Here is a 19,629-nt window from a genome sequence, read left to right on the forward strand (position 1 = left end):
CGGACTACGAACAAGGTGTTTTCTTCATTCATATGTACAGCTCGCTGCAGGTAACACCACAGCATCAGAGGTCAAGGGTCAGGGGTCAGGGAGCAGGTAGTATATCAGACACCGTAATTACATACATGTGCGCAAACTCCTGCTATTGAGGGATTTGTATCACGCCAAACACAGTTCTCAAGTTTGTGTCAAGCTGTAATGCGGAACATATTTTAGCAAAAGACTGGGCACCCTCAGGGACCCAGAGTCAGTCAGACAACCTTCAGTACCTCATAACAAAACATAAAAAATTGCGCTGAAAAGGAAAAATGAACCTAACACCGGCATAGACGTGCTGAAACGCCAGTTTAAGGTTCCTAAAAGAAAAAAAAAAAACCATCACTCAATTTTTTTCCACGAACGCTGTGTTCCTGGTGCAGCATGTGCGAAATGTCAAAAAAAAGAGAGGCAGAACCCCGCTTTCTCCCCGCTCCGCACTCCCCGCTTCTCAAAGGGGGTTCAGGACACAGGAGTCTGTCGACACGCTGCGGATTTATGGCGCATCAGAAGGGGCCCACATTTCACCACCACGTTCCAGCCTCTCAAAACGGGGTCCCCACCCTGTCAGCCCGGCTTTAAAAACGCAGGATCAGGAATAATGTCATCCGACGGGACAGAGAGAAACGGCCACACCGTAGCCCCGGTTCTGCAGGGCCACAGCGCCTGCTGGTTTTCGGTGCGTCTCAGTTCAGTTTCAGTCACTGACTTTGTAAAGTGTTCACACACTTTGTTTCCAAGGCCTAAATTGGCTACTGATCGAAAGGAAGCCACAAAAACCTGCAGACACTGCGGCCCTCCAGGACTGGAGTTAAACCTGCAGACACTGCGGCCCTCCAGGACTGGAGTTAAACCTGCAGGCACTGCGGCCCTCCAGGACTGGAGTTAAACCTGTAGACACTGTGGTCCTCCAGGACTGGAGTTAAACCTGCAGACACTGCAGCCCTCCAGGACTGGAGTTAAACCTGCAGACACTGCGGCCCTCCAGGACTGGAGTTAAACCTGCAGGCACTGCGGCCCTCCAGGACTGGAGTTAAACCTGTAGACACTGTGGTCCTCCAGGACTGGAGTTAAACCTGCAGACACTGCAGCCCTCCAGGACTGGAGTTAAACCTGCAGACACTGCAGCCCTCCAGGACTGGAGTTAAACCTGCAGACACTGCAGCCCTCCAGGACTGGAGTTAAACCTGCAGACACTGCAGCCCTCCAGGACTGGAGTTAAACCTGCAGACACTGTGGTCCTCCAGGACTGGAGTTAAACCTGCAGACACTGCGGCCCTCCAGGACTGGAGTTAAACCTGCAGACACTGCGGTCCTCCATAGGCAGGCAGGCACTTATTTGACAGTATGAACCGCCTGCTTGTGTAAGTTTAAAATCTCTCATTACATTCAAATTTTGTCAACGTGGACGACTCACTTTTTAATCTGCTTTCACCGCCGTTTACCCGGACACACACTGCGTGCTGCAGCAATTACTTTCGAAAAATCACTGAATTTTGACCTAGAAACTCACAGAAGTCAGCCATGGAAGCTGGAAGCTGGTAATTAATTTCCCACAAAAACAAAAGTGGATAAAGTGGGTGGGCACTCGAGAACCCAGAGGAAGTGGCCATTTGGAGAGACAGGAAGTCACGTCGGTGATGTCACTTACAGTGTTAAAGGAGAATGCCGACTCACGGATATGCCGTCAGTTTCCCTCTGACTGGCCACAGAGGCTTGGCCTCAGGTCCGACTACCGCACCATTAATCCCAGCTGCAGGACCAGGAACCCGGAAAGTCGGGAAGCTGGCCGCTCTCGCGCGGAATTTTATGTGGAATGTCAGACAGACTTCCTCCTTTACTTTTGCAGCCGATAGTTTTACAGTTGCTCTGACTGATGTGGGCTCGTCTGTACATTCTCCCTGCGACCGTAAAAGAGTGTTTCTCATTCCAAATGAAATAAAAAAAGCCAAAATAGGCGGAAACATTAAGCACAGAAACTAAACCCATGTCATAATCCAGAAAAGACACAAGCGTACAACTGCAGGAGTCTGCCGTTAAATGGGCATCTTTAGCAACCCCTCTCTGTCATCGCTATGCTAATGAGTTCACTGTGAGGTACTGAATGGGAGAAAGGCCTGACACTGCTAGCAGGCTTTGTTCCCTGCCATCAATCTTAAACCGCCTCATTCACGCCAATCTTCAGACACGGTGTGTGGCATTCAAAGGCAGTCTTTTCTTTAACAAAAAAAAAAACGAGGTGTTAAAATCCAGAACTGAGATCGGTGGATTTGAGCCTTGCAGTCAGAAGACCACAGACCACTGGAAAAACATTTATGCCTTAAAAACGCTGCACAGTCATTCCTGGACACCACCCCACAGAACCGAAGAGTCTTGTGCTTCGCTCACTGATAAACAACTGAGGGGACAGAGACTTTGGATGGTCTCCTGGTGTTTATAGTCTGTCTGCGCCGATGTCACAGTCTGAGCTTTTATCACACAGAGGAGTTTGTGCAGCCCCGCTCGGCACCTGCGCCAGTTCACAGCTGAACGTGTTTCACTGCTGAAACAAATAAACTCCACCGCAAAACTCCACACAGAAAACACGTCCTGTTACGCTAGGACGTGGGGCTCGACGCCTTCTGCTCTGGAGAGTTCTGTGAGAGATTCAGGAGGGATTAAATAACAGCGGAATGGGGGAAGTGAGAGAGAGATAGAGAGAGAAAGAGGGAATGGGGGAGAGTGAGGGAGAGAGAGAGAGAAAGAGAGAGTGAGGGAGAGTGAGGGAGAGAGAGGGAGAGATAAAGAGTAAGAGGGAGAGGGGGAGAGAGAGAGGGAGAGATAGAGAGAAAGAGGGAGTGGGGGAGAGGGAGAGAGAGAGGGAAAGAGAAAGAGGGAGAAAGGGAGTGAGAGAGAAAGAGAGGCACTCTGGGAGAGTAAGGATTTTACTTTTTCAGTGGACATTCCACATGGAGGGAGAACACACAATAAAATGTGTTTACTTCCTGTGCCACCGCCACCCCAGGAATTCTGGGTATCATTTGCAGAAAGACACCTGGGAAGAAGAGTGAGCTGGAGGAGCTCACAGGTCCCCTCTACTGCTTATTTATAATTAATACACCAGAGAGGAGGCTCGGATAGCAAGCTCTCACAATGTAACAGGCACACACAAAGCAATGTCAAAAACCCCCACCCCCCCTCACACCCCTCCCATAAATTGCACCTTGAAAATGCAACATTTAACAGTGGGCAGAAAGACCCCTCCCATCTCTCTCTCTCTCTGTCTCCCCCGCTATTGTTGTCTGTGAGTAGCCAATCAGAGGCCGGTCCAGGCGTGACATGTGGGACTCGGGGGTGAAGTCAAACATCGTTTCGGAAAGCACCACTTCCCCCACTTGCCTTTCACAACAACTCCCCCTCCCAAAAAACAACACAAATACCCATCTAAACCAAGCCCTTAGAGTCCTGTCATCCCCAACCAGTGGCTCCTGTCCCAGACATGAAGTACCCCCCTTTTTGGGAGTGGGTGGGGGCTGTTTCTCAATTAAAAACAAAAAACAGAGAAGGAGAGACCTAACCCAGTAACCCGCTCCTCCCGAACCCGTCAAAAAGCAAAATGCACAAATTTGAAAACACACTCAAACACGCACAAATGCACAGCTGCACACACACTCGCAAACACACAAATGCACAAACACAGACACACACACACACACACACAAATGCACAAGCACACACAGATGTACAAACACACGCAGCCGCACGGACACACGCAGAGGTCCAGATGCAGAAGCACACAGGTGCACAGACGCTGCGCGTGGGGGCAGGTCGCCGCGGGTAACCGAAGCACAGGTGAGCCCCTACCTTGCAGCTGCTTGAAGCGCCCCTCCAGCTGGTTGTAGTTGAAGGTGACCTGAGAGGAGAACCCGGGGAGGCGCCCGGGATCTAGTCCAGGGGACAGGCGCCCCGAATCCAGCCCGGGAGAGAGGCGCCCCGAGTCCAGGCCAGGGGAGAGGCTCCCCGGCACGCTGGACACATGTTCCAACTCCATCATCCCAAAATCCCAAAAAAACCAGCGCCGGGATCCCACACAACGGGGACGAACAAAAGCAGGGGGGGGTACAGGAAAAGTGCCCCCTTCCACAACAATATCCAGCTGAGTAAACTAAAAATAAGAAGAAGACTAAGGTTTCCACCGAGAGAGAGAGAGACAGAGAGAGAGAAGGAGTTCAGCTCTCTGTCCTGCCTAGATCACAAGCCCCCTGTCTGAGGAAGACTCCGGTGCAGCATGCTTCTGTCTGTTCCTTCGCTCTCTGCCACCCTGCTCATTCAAACCCAGACCAGACCCCCCCACACACACACGCGCGCACATGCACACACACACACACACACACACACCCCTCCTGCAGCTGGTGGGGGTCAGAGAGGACGTCCTGAAACAGGGTGGTAGGAACAGTGCAGACTCAGGGAGAAGTGCTCTGGATGAGGGGGACAACGAGCGCACCTTTCAAACCCTCAGAGAGAGGGAGGGGGAGGGGGGAAGGGCGGGGGAGGAGGGGGCAGGGGGTTGTAATTTAACCAGCAGCCAGTCAGTACTCACGTATTTAGTGGTGATGTCACCGTCTCATTACCATGAGGGAGAGGGGAGGAGGAACTGGGACGTACCAAGTCTACTAAGCCGGGTGGGGTACATTCTGGCCAGGATTTCCCCTTGTTTCCTGTTTTTGCAGATCATTAAAATGGATATGATTCACACCCCCTCCCCCCACTCCCCCCACCCCACCTCCACCCCAAATGGTAAAAGCAAAGTCTGCCCTGGGAAGAATCATGTGACCACATTCCTTTCTGAAGCAACATCCTGAAAATCTAAGACCCCCCCCCCCCAAAAAAACCCCACGACAATTCCACTGACCAAAATGTGTAAGCCCCACAAAAAAAGCAACGGCTCATCTGTCAGACAAAGCAGAGTTAGAAGCATCTTGGAGAGCAGCTCCAGGACCGAATAGCTCTCGGATTTCAGTGGAAAGAAAGTGAGGAGAACAGTGTTAAACCACGCACTGCCTCCAGGAGCCTGCTGCTAATCCAAACGTGTCTCAGCTCTGTTAGCCAGCTGAATGGACTGGACACCTCAACAACGCTATCTGCTCTTAAAGGGCCAGCGCCCTTTTAGATTGCCTGGGAGGTAAAAAATGAGATGTGTTATTTAAATGTGTGGGATTACAGTTGAGATTGGACCAAAATCTCCTGATGTTTTCTGCAACACACAAATGCATCTTTCTGTGAGGGAATGGGGGCTTAAATTCTTCACTTAGTCTTTGATTATTCAAGGTTTTTTTTGTTGCAAAAATCTAATTCAAAGATATAGATCAGTGATAATAACTCTTTTCACCAAAGGAAATTTCACAGAAAATATCTCACACTACTTAGACTCTCCCCTGAGAGTGTGTGTGTGTGTGTGTGGGGAGTCGGGGGGGGGGGGGGATGGTAGAGGAAACACATCACTCATTACAAGTGACAAAGAGGGCAGAGAGTGAACCCTAAGCAAGATTAAAATGTGAAAAACGGAGAGATTAGTGGGCTTGAATTTACAGAAAGACCGTGAGACAGGTGGACTGCGGTTATCACCAGAGGGTGGTAATGAAAACACCACACCACGGCCATAAAGTGCGTGCATGCACTGGAAGTGGGAGACTCGGTCGTAGGTTTTAAGCATCTGAGAGAGATAGCGTTGATGAAAGAGCTTCTACCCGCTCCATAGTGTGTGTTAGCGGGGGGGCATGAAACAGATCACCTTCCAACACTTCCACAAGGCTAGCTCTCCTATATCAGGTCTCCTATATCAGGTCTATATCTACATGGAGTACAGTGCTGAGCCACCTACACACAAGAAAAACCCCCAACACCTCTGAGCTCTGCAGTCTTCGGGTTTTCACGTACATAAACCACACACACACACCCACACACACACACACACACACACACTTACACAGTCTGAAAAGGGTTCCTGAGATACAGGGGAAAACAGCTGAATAAGCACAAACACATTGTGAAAAGGAGGCCAGCAGCTTTAACAGCGACCCTCGGTCCCGCGTCAGCTAGTCCTCCTCTCACCGACTCCGTGTGGGTCGCGCATTACACCACAAGACCTGTAGGTCGCTCCTGGGACCGGGAAACAGCCCAAATAAATAACCGATCGGAGTGGGGGGGGGGGGGGGACTGTGCGGTGGGCTGGGGTGGGCTGGGGGAGGGGTACTGTACTGAACTGTATGAACCCTGAGCACATGTGCATCTGCAGTCTGACTGCTGATCACAAGCCTCAGCCCCCACGCGCCTGACTTGTCTCCAGGGAAACGCGCCTCCCCCCTCTGGATATTTTTTGTTTGTTTCACTGGAAGGACGTGGAGGAGGAGAGAGACAGAGAGAGAGTGAAAGAAAAGGAGAGCAGGAGGGAAAGAGAGTTGAAGGAGGGAGGGAGGGAGGGAGTAGGGGGATTCAAATCTCGGTCACAAAATGTGCAGGACGGTTTGATGCCCCCCCCACGGCTCGCCATAAACATGCTGAACATTCTAGAACAAAACCGCGATAAATCACGGATGAGAGCAACCGGCCCCAGGGTCCGCCGCCTGCCGCAAGACATGAATACCGGCAGTTCACATTTTAATTGTGCGATGCAATTTCCTGTCTTTTGTTTAATAAATCCCACTCGTTACATGACCGGCAGTTACACCTCCCTGGTGAAATATGAGGTGTAATTAGTGTAAAACTCATGGCTGAAGGATCCTAAGGCCCTGGGGTGCTCATTGTGTCGTATTTCTCTGGCCAAGAGACTCCCTGCTGTTCCAGCCATCACAACACAAAGGTCTACCACAGATACCACTCACACCAGATACTCGGCTTCAGCAATACCACAAATACCACACAACAGATACTCAGCTTCGGCAATACCATAGATACAACACACACCATATACTCAGCTTCTGCAATACCGTAGATACCACACATACAGTGTAGGCAATCCAGAGCGGCAGACTCAGCTGGCGATGTGATCCAGATGCCGAGGGCAAGGATGACACACGGAGAGATGAAGATCTGAAGCCCATTCAAGAATACAGATGCTGCACATCTGCTTTCTCCTCCACCTCCCCCTGCCCCCCATGACCTCCTCCCCACCCCACCCCAAACTCTACCCCCTCTCCATCTCCGTCATTCACCTGTGTGAATTACAGCTGTGACTCATGACTTCATCAGAAAGTTCAGGCCAAATAAACTACCAGGCTAATCAAATACTTAAGAGCTGACACTGATTCCTGAAATGGCTACCCCCACCCAAGAATTCAACCCATGGGTGTGTTCCGTGCTCATCTGGGATCAGACGGCATTCCCCAGTGGGGTAGCGGAATGCCCCCCCCCCGTGCGCTCGGAACATCACGGCTCAGCTCGATGTGAAGGCCAAACGCTGGCACAGCAAACCACACCCTTCTGTTGCAAATATACACACCCAGCACCCCCTGTAATCCAAGGAATGAAAAAAGTTTGAAAGATTTGAGGATTAGAATCATGCCCTCTCTGGTCTATGCTCCCAGTAGTCAACTGTATGTGACTGACAGGTCAGGTAAAGGTGCAGCCAAATTTCACCTGTACAGGTAGCTCAGGGGAAGCTACAGGTGTGCTAAAATTCACCTGTACCGGTAGCTGAGGGGAAGCCACTGGTGTGCTAAAGCTCACCTGTACTGCTAGCTCAGTGGAAGCTACAGGTGTGCAAAAGCTCACCTGTGTAGCCAGCTCAGGGGAAGTTACAGGTGTGCTAGAGCTCACCTGTACAGGTAGCTCAGGAGAAGCCACAGGAGTACTAGAGCTGATGTAACACACTACATTAAGCAGAGCTGCTGCTGATAAACTGAAACACGTCTCTACACATCTCCAGACTGAGGCTGTCTGAGACCTTTTTGTGATGTCATTATGAAGCAGGTTGGGGTTAATTCCATTTCAACTCATGGAATTCAGCAAAGCAACTGAAATTCTATGAATTATTTGAAGAATCCCAATAGAACATAATGGGGTGTTTTTCCAGTTCATTTGCTTGATTGACTAATGGAATGAACCCCATCGCTGCTCTGAACGTGACTTTAAAAAGATCACACATCTCCTTGTGTTATTCCTCTAAGAATAAGGCATTTCAGCAATGCATTTCAGTGCCCCTTAAGATGAGCGCTTCGTGTTGAGAAGTGGTGAGTGGTCTTACGGCCGACTCAGGGAGGTAATTTAAGGCAAGGAGAAACCGGACACTCTCGGTACCTGCGGGGCCCGAACTCGCAGCCCAACGAAGGCCGAGTCTCTGCATTAGGCTGATGGGTGTCAGGTTTCCCTCCCTATCGGGTACACCGGGCGACTGTTTAATGAGCTCAGGTGCTCTCAGAGCACTTCCTCATACATCATTTACTCAGTCCGCCCTCGTCTGATTGGCTGCGGGACGATGAGAGACACTGGCGCTAAGCCCCGCCCAAATCTCCATTCCCCCACCATTTTACCATGCCACCCAGCAGCCCCTGCAGCTACATTCCTTAATCACAGTGAGCTACACAGCACAGGAGCATTTGACTATCGAGCGGGCATATCCCATAATGCCCCTCTTCCTCTTCTTATGCAAATCATCGATCTGTCAATTGGATCAAGCTGCTGTACTGCAGGCTATAATTAGCCGACATGGTACGCTAATGAGACCCGACCCCCATTCACCTCCTGTGCATTAGAATTAGCATCGTCTTCTGACAATGGCGGATTTGCGTTCTCTTCCATCTCCCACTGCGATTCGTAATCACCTGCGGAGGCTCTACCCTAACTAAACTCACCATAGAGGAATATCAATTTTCATGCGAACGTGGCCAGGATCCCTTCTGGGCATGTGCAAACCGTACAGTTCTGCTGCACTGATTAATGCAGTCACGCAGGCATACAAAGCAGGCTTTTCATGAAGTTAGCACATGATTTTCTGCTGTTGATGAACATGAGTAATGAAGACCCACCAAAGACCCCCCCTTGGTGGGTGGGTGCCTTCAGAAAGCAGCTGATTAATGTTTGTGTTGGGTGGGTGCCTTCAGGAAAACAGCTGATTAATGTCCGTGTAGAGTTTTGATGGGGGGGGGCAGGAATGTGTCTGAGTGGATGTTAATGGAGTTCTCTCTCACCGCGGGACGCCAGGATGGCGGAATGTAATCACCACGGTGGCGGTAAACTCACGCCTGCCCTCCGAATGCGGAGAGGGAAAGGATGACAGAGACAGAGCGAGGGTAGAGGCGGGGGGGGGCCTCCTGCGTGTAAAATTCATGACGTGTATATTTTTAGCGATGTGGGCGTGGCCACCTCGTTGTTTCTGCTCTGGTGGTCAGTATTTCTCCCGCCTTGGGTGACACCTGCTGCTTATGACGCATGGACAGACCTCCCCAATCCTGGGGGATGGATTACCTGGTGTGATCAATCCACAAGGTAACAATGACCACCTTCTCTTCAGATGGTCAAGGGCCAAGTTACATGAAATTATTAGGAAACACTGGGTACCATTGCTTTTGAATAGAGCTTGTTTAATTTGTGTAAGCTAAGACTGTCTGAATGAATGATTTTATTTGACAATTTAAAAACGAGATTTTATAAGCCTGCATAGCAGACAGTAATCCTTTAAAAATGGTTGAGGATAGAAACACGAGAAAGCCAACAGGCCTATTTCCAATAAAGATTGCCAATATTGTTTGTTGTAACTTAGCCTCATTTTTATATGAATACTTTTAATGGCAGGCCTAGCTTTAGTAGGTTTTGATGAATGACTCATAGACAGTGCTTTGTATGCATGAGTAACTTGGCATTTCTGCATGCTGAAAATGTTTTTTGATGAGATCACTCACAAACTGCACTGCGCTGAACTCTTTGAAAGGCGTGTACAGTGCAGCATCTCTTTAGCATGTAACCAGCAGCCTCCCCCTGCATATTTAACGGCCGTGTGAATAATTCAGGTGCTTGGGTTTCCTGGGTGAAACACTAGCACATTGCCCTACAATCTGCTACACCCCCCCCCCCCCCCAGAACCCCCCCAGCCTGCCGAACGCACCGCGACTTCGGTTACAGCCTGCAGCTCATCTATTATTCAGCAGCTGACCGGCCACCGTGGATCGGACAGAGACCGACCGTCCGGGTTCCCAGCACCAACCGGACCCGGTGAAGAGTGTGCCACGGAAGCACAGCCGTACGGTGAAGGTCACGTAGATCACCGCCTCATTTTTTTACATTTCAGCTTCTCCAGTCTAGGGGGGGTGAAGACAGAACCATTAACCCACCAGCAGGTAAGAAATTAAAAGAACAAGAACCTGATCTGACTGACCATAAGCGGCAGGTAGGTGGCGCTCTCCCGGTGCACCATCCACCTGAGGCCATTGAACTGGTGCAGGTCTCTGCTGTGTATAAAGCGAGGTAGAAACTCCCCAGCGGAGCAGGGCTAAGCGCTAGCCTTGTTAGCCTTGTTCTCAGCCCACGGTCTGTCACTTTCCCTGAGCCTGACACTAATGTGTGCCTCACCAACGGCAGCTACACACCCACAGCCCCACAGATAATGGGGGTACGCCCTCCCCCTGTCAGCAGAAGTGGGGGTACACCCTCCCCCTGTCAGGAGAGATGGGGGTACACCCTTCTGTTCCGAGCAGAGCTGTGAAACTGCCACCGTCTGGCACCCCTGATGAGCCCCTGTGGAATTATCAGTCTGTCTGACTCTCTGCTGCCCCCTGTAGGCCTTCTGGCACCATGCCTTACACAGGTGTCACCACGAAGTGACACAATCAGCTATTTACAAAGATACAATTTATATATTGTATTGCAGAATCATTATATATTTTATACTGAATTCTACTCAATGCTATGGTAACATAAGTCACAACGTGTTTAATGTGTTTGAGACTATATATTGATTATAGACATGATACGTAATTGATAAATTGATTGAAATTAAGCAAAGATGCTGCTGCACCCCCCGCCCCCCACCGCCTTGTCCTTGCAGTTCCAGGAAGCCACACCCTCGGGTATTGATTGGCTTCACTCACTACATCCATTAGGCAGCTCCAGACATCCAGCCTTAGACTCCTCTAATAGGACGGATATCACATCCATCTCTGGCCTCTCCGGACAGGCCGTGCATAATGAGGAAGATTAATGAAGCTGCCAGCCTGCTGTACAGAGCACAGAGCACTAACGCAAACCAGCGGCCACAGGACAGGGGAAAACTCGCCATGTTGGGAAAAATCCCTGTTTAAGGGGGGATTTCCTGCCGGCGGGCAGACATGGCACCCTGACACAGGCGAAGGCGGAGTTGCGTGCCGTTACCTACGAGCACGTTGATGTGTGAGTGCTCTTACCTGTGAGCGCACTGACACGAGAACGCTTTTACCTGTGAATGCTTTAATGTGTGAACAGTCTTAGCTGTGAGGGCTTTGATCAGCGAGCGCTCATAACTGCAAGATCTCTGAAGCGTGAGCGCTCTTACCTGAGAGCGTATTCGACGCGCGCGCGCGAGAGAGATCTCTTACCTGAGAGCGTTTTCGACGCGCGCGCGAGAGAGAGCTCTTACCTGCGAGTGCTTTCGACGCGCGCGCGCGAGAGAGAGAGCTCTTACCTGCGAGGGCTTTGATGCGGGAGCGCTCGAAGAGCCGTGCGGAGCTGTTCTCGTTGTCCCACTCCTCCTCCCAGCGGTTGTTGACGTCGGTCGTGTACTGCTGCTGGATCTCCATGTGGTCGTACTCTGCGGCTACTGTCGTCATCCTGGAGTTTCACCAATCCCGCGCCGGCACCGGCCACTGCTCATCAAGCCCTGCGCAACACACCAAACACCACAGGCATTTAGTCATTCTGTTCACCTGTACTTACACACCTCACACGTTCAGTCCTTCTGTTCACCTGTACTTACACACCTCACACGTTCAGTCCTTCTGTTCACCTGTACTTACACACCTCACACGTTCAGTCATTCTGTTCACCTGTACTTACACACCTCACACACTCAGTCATTCTGTTCACCTGTACTTACACACCTCACACGTTCAGTCATTCTGTTCACCTGTACTTACACACCTCACACGTTCAGTCCTTCTGTTCACCTGTACTTACACACCACACACACTCAGTCAGTCTGTTCACCTGTACTTACACACCTCACACATTCAGTCATTCTGTTCACCTGTACTTACACACCTCACACACTCAGTCATTCTGTTCACCTGTACTTACACACCACACACACTCAGTCATTCTGTTCACCTGTACTTACACACCTCACACTCAGTCTTCGTTCACCTGTACTTAACACTCACACGTTCAGTCCTTCGTTCACCTGTACTACACACCTCACACTTCAGTCCTTCTGTTCACCTGTACTACACACCTCACACTTCAGTCTTCGTTCACCTGTACTTACACACCTCACACGTTAGTCTTCGTTCACCTGTACTTACACACCTCACACGTTCAGTCATTCTGTTCACCTGTACTTACACACCTCACACGTTCAGTCATTCTGTTCACCTGTACTTACACACCTCACACATTCAGTCATTCTGTTCACCTGTACTTACACACCTCACACGTTCAGTCATTCTGTTCACCTGTACTTACACACCACACACACTCAGTCAGTCTGTTCACCTGTACTTACACACCACACGCACTCAGATCATAGACATCAGTTCAAACATTTTGCATCTGAAAGTCAGAAATATAAATCCCCTCCAGTGTGTCTGCCCCCAGAGCTCTGAACACAATCTCTGAATGAAAAGTAAAAAATCTTGGCATGGGGAGGAGACCCTGTAGTCTTCTCCCAGTACTCCTTTCCTGGGACACAGCTCCACCTGCTGGCCAATGAAATAAACTGTTCCCACAACATCAAAATATTTACTGGGACAAACACGCTCTGGCTCCACCTATAGGCCATGATAAATAAATACAACAACAAAAGGCCACATATAATTTACTACAGAACCAGAGGAGGCCTATTCAACCGGTGGTTCCGGAGCCAAATGTAGCTCACCCGGCCACACTTTTGGCCCTTTGATCATTGAGAAGGAAAGAAAGCAATTCAGATGCATCCAAAAATGTGACTATGTCGATGTTAGGATCAGCACACCTCCCACTAGTCACTGAGTAATAAGTGATAACCGCATATTTTAAGATGGCAGCTACAGTGCACACACATCGTGCTTCACATTCAAACACTGTTTATAAACAGTATGTGGGGTAACGTCTGGCCCTCATGCGCTCCTTTTAAACGCACTCTGGGCCCCAAAGTAGCATGAGGACTGTGACACAGAGTAAACGCTCTCAACCCGAGCATTCCAAAACACAGAGGCATCTTCCACATTCCGTAAGGCCGGATTCCGCTGGATTCCATGTGCTCTGTGAAAGTTAGAAACAGCTGAGTCTCTCGTTACAAACAGCCTCACTTATTAGCGTCACTTCTGCCCCACCCACAGTGAGATGGGCAACACGTACTGGCGGAAAACCACAGACACATGTACAGCCATACAGCTCCATGACGGAGCATGTAAAGACATGTGAAATTGATTTTTCTTACAGGGCACGCCGTCCTTGTTTCTGATGGTGCATTATGCTTTTACAGTACTTACTTTATGTCTTAGGGTCATAATAAAGGTTACATTCTCTAAGAACTGGAGCTGTCGAGAACATCGCGTACGAGACGCTGTACGGATTCCGAGCGATCAAAATGCTTTACTTCGGTGAGTTCTTTTCAGATGCATGACCAAGAGCGATATGGAATGACATCATAGTTAAGTCCTTCACTTTTTCTGATGCCCTAAATAAAAGAGCCTCACATCCACATGACTCCGTACATCAGCTCGGGTCTGGGCTGCACTGGGAGATAGACACGGCCGTAGAACCTGCAGACCGTCACGCGCGCACTCTCGCCGCGCCCGAAGCGCACTGGCGCTAACGCCACGGCCCCCGAGCAGCGGCCGGCCCCCGTGTCCCACCTGACCGTAAAGTAGATAAGTGGCATCGCCTGACAGCGTTTGGCAACGCACAGACAGGGAGGGAGGGAGGGAGGTGGAGACGGGACATCTCCATGTCGACATGACCCACGCTGAGAAAGAAGAAAAAAAGCGCTGTGAGAATCGCGACTCCAGTGCCCCCCCCCCCTTATTCCCACTGCCCCCCCCATCCCCCCCCGCGCACGCATTGCTGCATTGGTATTAGCGGCTGGCAGTCCTAAATTGAACCGGCTCAATACGCTAAATGGATGGGTGGAGAGATCACTGGTGAGATCAGCGAATGCTTTGTGTGGAGCCTTCTGTTTGCGAAAAGTCCAAGTCAGCACTGTGACTGGACAGTGATGTGCAGCAGGGAGCCACTTAAACAGACACAGGAGTATTGTGATGCACACACACACACACACACACACACACAGAGGTAACCAGTACAGAAAAGAGAAAGAGAGAATTCTCTTTGTCTATGGTGCTTGCTGGCAGTCCATATTCAAGAAGCTGGGATTTATATTGTTAGCAGAAGTCAAAGCTGTATAAAATGAAGTGTTTTCCTCCAGTGGGTGTTTTTCTCTTTAAGCCACACTTTTTAATACATCCACAGTAGTTACCAATTCATTTAATTTCGTCACCATTTTCCATCGACTGTTAACAAAGCGGTTTCCCTAGGTGAAATTCTTCAGCACAACAACCTTGAGGTGGCTCGGCAGGCTTTTTCTGCCCGGGGTTACATAGTGGTGTACTAACTCACTTTGTGCAGAAAAAAAAGATGAATGTGTTGTGGATTCCCGTATTTTTTTGGCTAAGGCTATAATAAGCTCTACCCTAACACCAGGACCGCTTCTACTCTACAGAGCACTCGCTGAGCTTAAAGAATGCGAGCTCGTGCGGGAAGATGGCTGAAACCAAGAAAAAGTGGATCTAAAAATACGGCGGAGGAAGGAGACCTCACGAGGTGGGGGAGGGAGGGGGGGGAACGCGGAGTCCTGCAGAGTCGAGCCATTTGGCGCTCGCGGCCGGGGGGGGTAATGGACGATGCACCGGTGAACCGAGGTAAACAAGAAGATAATAGCATCGATTAACGAAATATAATCATAACACATTAAGTAGGGGGGGAAAAAAGCCAGATGCTGTAGAAGCACTCGAGCCTGAGAGCTTTGTCTGACACTGGGAAAGCATGTTATCGACCCCACACCCCCCCTTCCTGCCCCCCCCACCCCCGGATGTCAATACTGCAAAGGGATGATGCCCTGCTTGCTCAGGGGGAAACCGTGTCTTGTGACAGCACTCGCACGCACTCCTAAGAGGTGAAGTTCACTTCATCTGGAGTCGCCCGCCCCCCCGTCTCACGCCCGGTCCTGTATATCGACCCAATCCACGCAGCATCCCGTCCATACGAGATGGACCACTACGCAAAAATGGAGGCCTCTGACTGGGACCGCCGGCCCGAAAAGCAACGAAGCAGCGACGAAACACCCTCCAGAGAGAGTAGGGGGATTCGTAGAAGACATGATACGAGAGGAGCCTCGTCTGCGCAGTTTGTGAAAACAGACCGGCTCTGTTTTGAGGCCAGTCAATAGCCGGACTGCCCAGAAACACACAGCTCTACTCTGACCGCTATTTATTTACAGGCTGTTAGGGAGGCACCCGGGTCGCCAGATTGGGGAATTTATATCAAATGTGACAACTGTATGATGCATGTATTTTACTGTACGGCACAGGCAACACCTGCCTTTACTGTGTCACCTGACTCGAGGGCACGGAAAATATTAACGCATTTGTACCCGAGGGAAAAGCTCTGATTTTGACAGAACGGCTCAGAACTTCTCCGCCTCCAGGGGAGGGTCCTAATCAGTGCCGTCCAAACCCCAGACCTCCCCGCACAGGACTAGTGTTTACATAACCAAAAAACACACACACCATGCAGAAAACACGCTGTGAAACTAGAGGGTTATGATCAATCCAAATAAAACACACCAGGCAGAAAACACTTTGTGAAACTAAAGGGCTATGATGAAACATACACAATCAAATGGTTTTATTTTTGCTGGATTTGCACATGCTCTCTCCCTCTGCTCTGTTTATGTTACATTTCTGCACTGACCAGATGCTCTGATCCAGAGCCTTGGATTCCACTCTGTACATGCAACCCCATTACACAGCCGGACACTTTTACTGAAGCAGCTCAGCTTCAGAACCGTGCTCAAGGGTCCCACTGCAGCCCCCCAGCCACGCCCTATTGGGTTTCAGACCCGCTTCTCTAAGCCCTGTTCATTTCATCCCGCGGGCATCAGCGACTGCGTCCAATCCGGCCTCAGAGAAACACGACGGACGGCGTCCGGCGGGAGAGCTTTTACCGCAGGCGGGAGCCGCGGGGCTCTTACCGCCATTACCCCGCCCGAGCGTCTGCAAGCAGCGCTCTCCCTCGCCGATCTGACCCCTGCCCGAACACTGGGGGAAAAACACTCCGCCTCCACCGAGTCCTCCAGGGCCGACCAGCCTGCCGATCGATGCTAGCCGCCCGCTGTTTCCACGGCAAACCTACTTTCCTCTCATTAAACGGTCCAGTGCTGGCTCCGTTTGATGGGGTTTTTTTTTTCACCCTCCAAAAGCCCAAAGGCCCATAACCTGGATGGCACTCAGTATATCAGCCAATCACAATAGACCTGCAGAGTCACATGACTTCCCGGCAGGTCCGTGCAGGAAGAGGCTGGTGGGGGGGAGGTGGGTAAGATGCCAGCATTTTTCTGAGTGCTCTTGTGGTAACCCTGGTGTCCCAGTCAAATTCCCACCGAATCGCTCCTCTACATCAGGCTGCACAACCCCCAGGCTTTCCCTACCCAGTTTGACTCCCCAGGTCCTCAGTGAAAAAGAGCAGTGACCTCCCTGGTGAAATAAAGATAGATCATTTGAATGAGGGGGGCTGGCAGACAGGTTGACTGCGGCTGTGTGCGGCTGTACAGACAGGCTGTGAACAGAGCAGGGTCACAAGGGCCTCCAGGGTGCGGACGCTTCCTGCGTTTCGGTTACATCGTCTCCCCCTCCACGGGGAGATTCGATGAAGTCATCACGCCAAAAAATGACAAATAAGGGTATTTGCTTACCCTTCGGATTGCCTCAACTTTGACCATTGGGGCTGGACACATTTCAGCACCTCATTCAGGCGTAAACGCATTGGGGGTCCGCAGTGATTAGCATCGCGGCGCTGGAACCCGTGGCACTGAGAGCGGTCGGCTGGCTAGCAGTCAAGCGCGCCGAACGCAGCGGATCGCTGGACCAGCTCAGCGTGGCGCGGAGCTCTGGATCCGCTCCAGCACACCAGCACCACGCCCAGCTGCTGCATGTGTTATTCTGCGTCTCTCTCTCTGCCTCTCTCTCTCTCTCTCTTTCTGTCTCCCCCTCTCTCTCTCTCTCTCTCTGTTTCTCTCTCTCTCCCCCATCTCTCTCTGTCTCTTTCTGTCTCTCTCTCTCTCTGTCTCCCTCTCTCTCTCCCCGTCTCTCTCTTTCTCTCTCTCTCTCTCTCTCTCTCACTCTCCCCATCTCTCTCTGTCTCTTTCTGTCTCTCTCTCCCTCTCTGGTTTGTTTGGTTGTGTTTTTGTATTCTTGTCTTGCTTCTGTTGGTTTCTTTCCTAGTTTTTATGTTTGAAATGTCTGAGTAACAAAAATTGGCAGTCTTTATTCTTTACCTTCAGTTAACATTAAAAGGAATCAAAGGTCAAGGTCTCTCTCTACCTCCCGCTCCGTCTCCCCTCCCTCTCTCCATCTCCGTCTCCTCTCTCTTTCTCTCCCTCCCCCTGTCTCCCCTCTCTCTCATTGTCTTCCTCCTCCTCTCTCTCTCTCTCTCTCTCACTCTCACACACACACAAAGCATGCACACTTATCTTATAGGTCTGCCGCATTAGTGACACCAGTACCAAACTCTCCATTCCAGAAAACAAATGGTGTGCAGTTTTGGGGAGTCAAATTACATATAAAAATGACGCAAGGTCGTGATTATGGTTATTTAATAACAAAAACAATGGCCCTACACACTCATCTGTGCCTTCGCTGATAATACCTCTTTGTTTACTTCTGCTGCACTCCTTTCTCCAGTCCAGTATAATGCGCATCGAGCCTGTCCACACGCACACAAACTCACACCAGATTCCTGACCACAGCCATCGGGACCCGCCCAGCAGCTGCCAGAGAATAGCCGATTCAGACCCCCCCCCAGCACCACTGTGCCCAACAATGTGTGTGTTTCAGAGGGGCTGATGCACCTGTTCTAACACTAACCAATAAAATCACCCCCTCCAACGCACACGCAAAGTTTAAATCCAGTTTAATATTAATCAAATCACTTGTCTCTTTCTATAGCCACTTACGCTTTTGAGATGTGACACACTTACTGACACGCGCTGAATTTAATTTAAATGCAAAATAAATAAATAAATAAATAAACAATAATCTCATAATTGAGACGTTTCTGACTGAACTGTGGGGGCGGATAGGACCGGCTGCATATTCAGAATCGTCGTGGAGAGCTCATCTTTCCGCGTCTCCTCTGATTCGCGCACGCATCGCGCTGAGCTGCGCACCGCCACGGATGTGGGAGGGAGACATCGCCATGGAGACAGAGTACCTGGTAACCCGTGCGCCGAGGGGCGCGGGTATTGTATTCCCGAAACCGTTTCCAGATGCACGAAACGCAGCGTCCGCCCCCGGGCTCCCGGGACGTGAAACGCGAATCGGGGTCCAGGGGCCTGTGCCCCCTCGGGCAATTAGAACCGCCTGCGAGGTTCTCGAGAAGCCGGAACGTTCCAGAACGTTCCCAAAGCCTTCCCGAAGCATCCCGCGAGTGATTCAACACCCAGCATGACCTCACTGCAGTCCCTCATCCGCATTAAGTCTCTAAATGTGATTTCAGGTGCTGCTAGGTTAGCCTTATTGAAAAAAGAAGGCAAAGGATTCTACGTTACACCCACTGACTATGGGCTGTTCGGTAACAGCTGTATGCCTTTACATTTGTGTACACCCTCAGGGGACAAAGACCGCTGAATCCATGTATGACACCCACTGGCCCATTTTCAGGAAATTGAGGCATTATTTATTCATTTATTTATTTACGACTAAGCATCAGAGTAGAAAATCTGCACTTCTCAACAGAAGCAGGTGAATCAAAGTGCCCGCGGGAGTCCGTTCTTGGCGTTTTTTTCCTCAGCGTTTGTGCGAGAGATCCAGGCCGGCAACCGCGGTGGAACTGCGGGCCAATCTCAATCGCTCAATCTGCGACCCCCCCCCCGCCCCCCCAACACTCCAACGATTTCCCTCCCGCACCCACACAGTTCACACATTGCATTCCTGTCTTAACAAACCCCCCACACATTCTGCCCTGCACCTCACAATGAAGAACGCCGTCATGGATACCAACTGTTCACCACCGACCAGCCAATCAGCCGCCTGCTCCCCTCTTCTTAAAGCGACGGCAGCGATGTATCACTCAAACTATGCCTGCTATGCACACACCAGCCTTCCTTATCTCACAACAGGCCCGGAGAAAGGAGTATTTTTAAACAAGCAGCCAGCCTCAGCCAACACTCTCCGTGTC

The 19,629-nt window shown here is 50.6% G+C and overlaps 1 protein-coding gene across 2 annotated transcripts in view; it reads right to left on the reverse strand.

Annotated features, from left to right (window-relative positions):
* LOC135245637 (spectrin beta chain, non-erythrocytic 1-like) overlaps positions 1-19,629 on the reverse strand; it is an 84,329-nt gene that overhangs the window by 44,144 nt on the left and 20,556 nt on the right. The window contains exon 2 of one of the 2 annotated variants that reach the window (XM_064318819.1): positions 11,666-11,860. In XM_064318819.1, the coding sequence (XP_064174889.1) occupies positions 11,666-11,810 (145 nt within the window). In that variant the 5' untranslated portion in view covers positions 11,811-11,860. Of the gene's footprint in view, positions 1-3,879; positions 4,503-11,665; positions 11,861-19,629 lie in introns of those variants that run through there. The other variant, XM_064318815.1, reaches the window with a different exon arrangement.

Source organism: Anguilla rostrata, chromosome 2 (genome assembly GCF_018555375.3).
Source record: "Anguilla rostrata isolate EN2019 chromosome 2, ASM1855537v3, whole genome shotgun sequence".
Taxonomy (NCBI): Eukaryota; Metazoa; Chordata; class Actinopteri; order Anguilliformes; family Anguillidae; genus Anguilla; species Anguilla rostrata.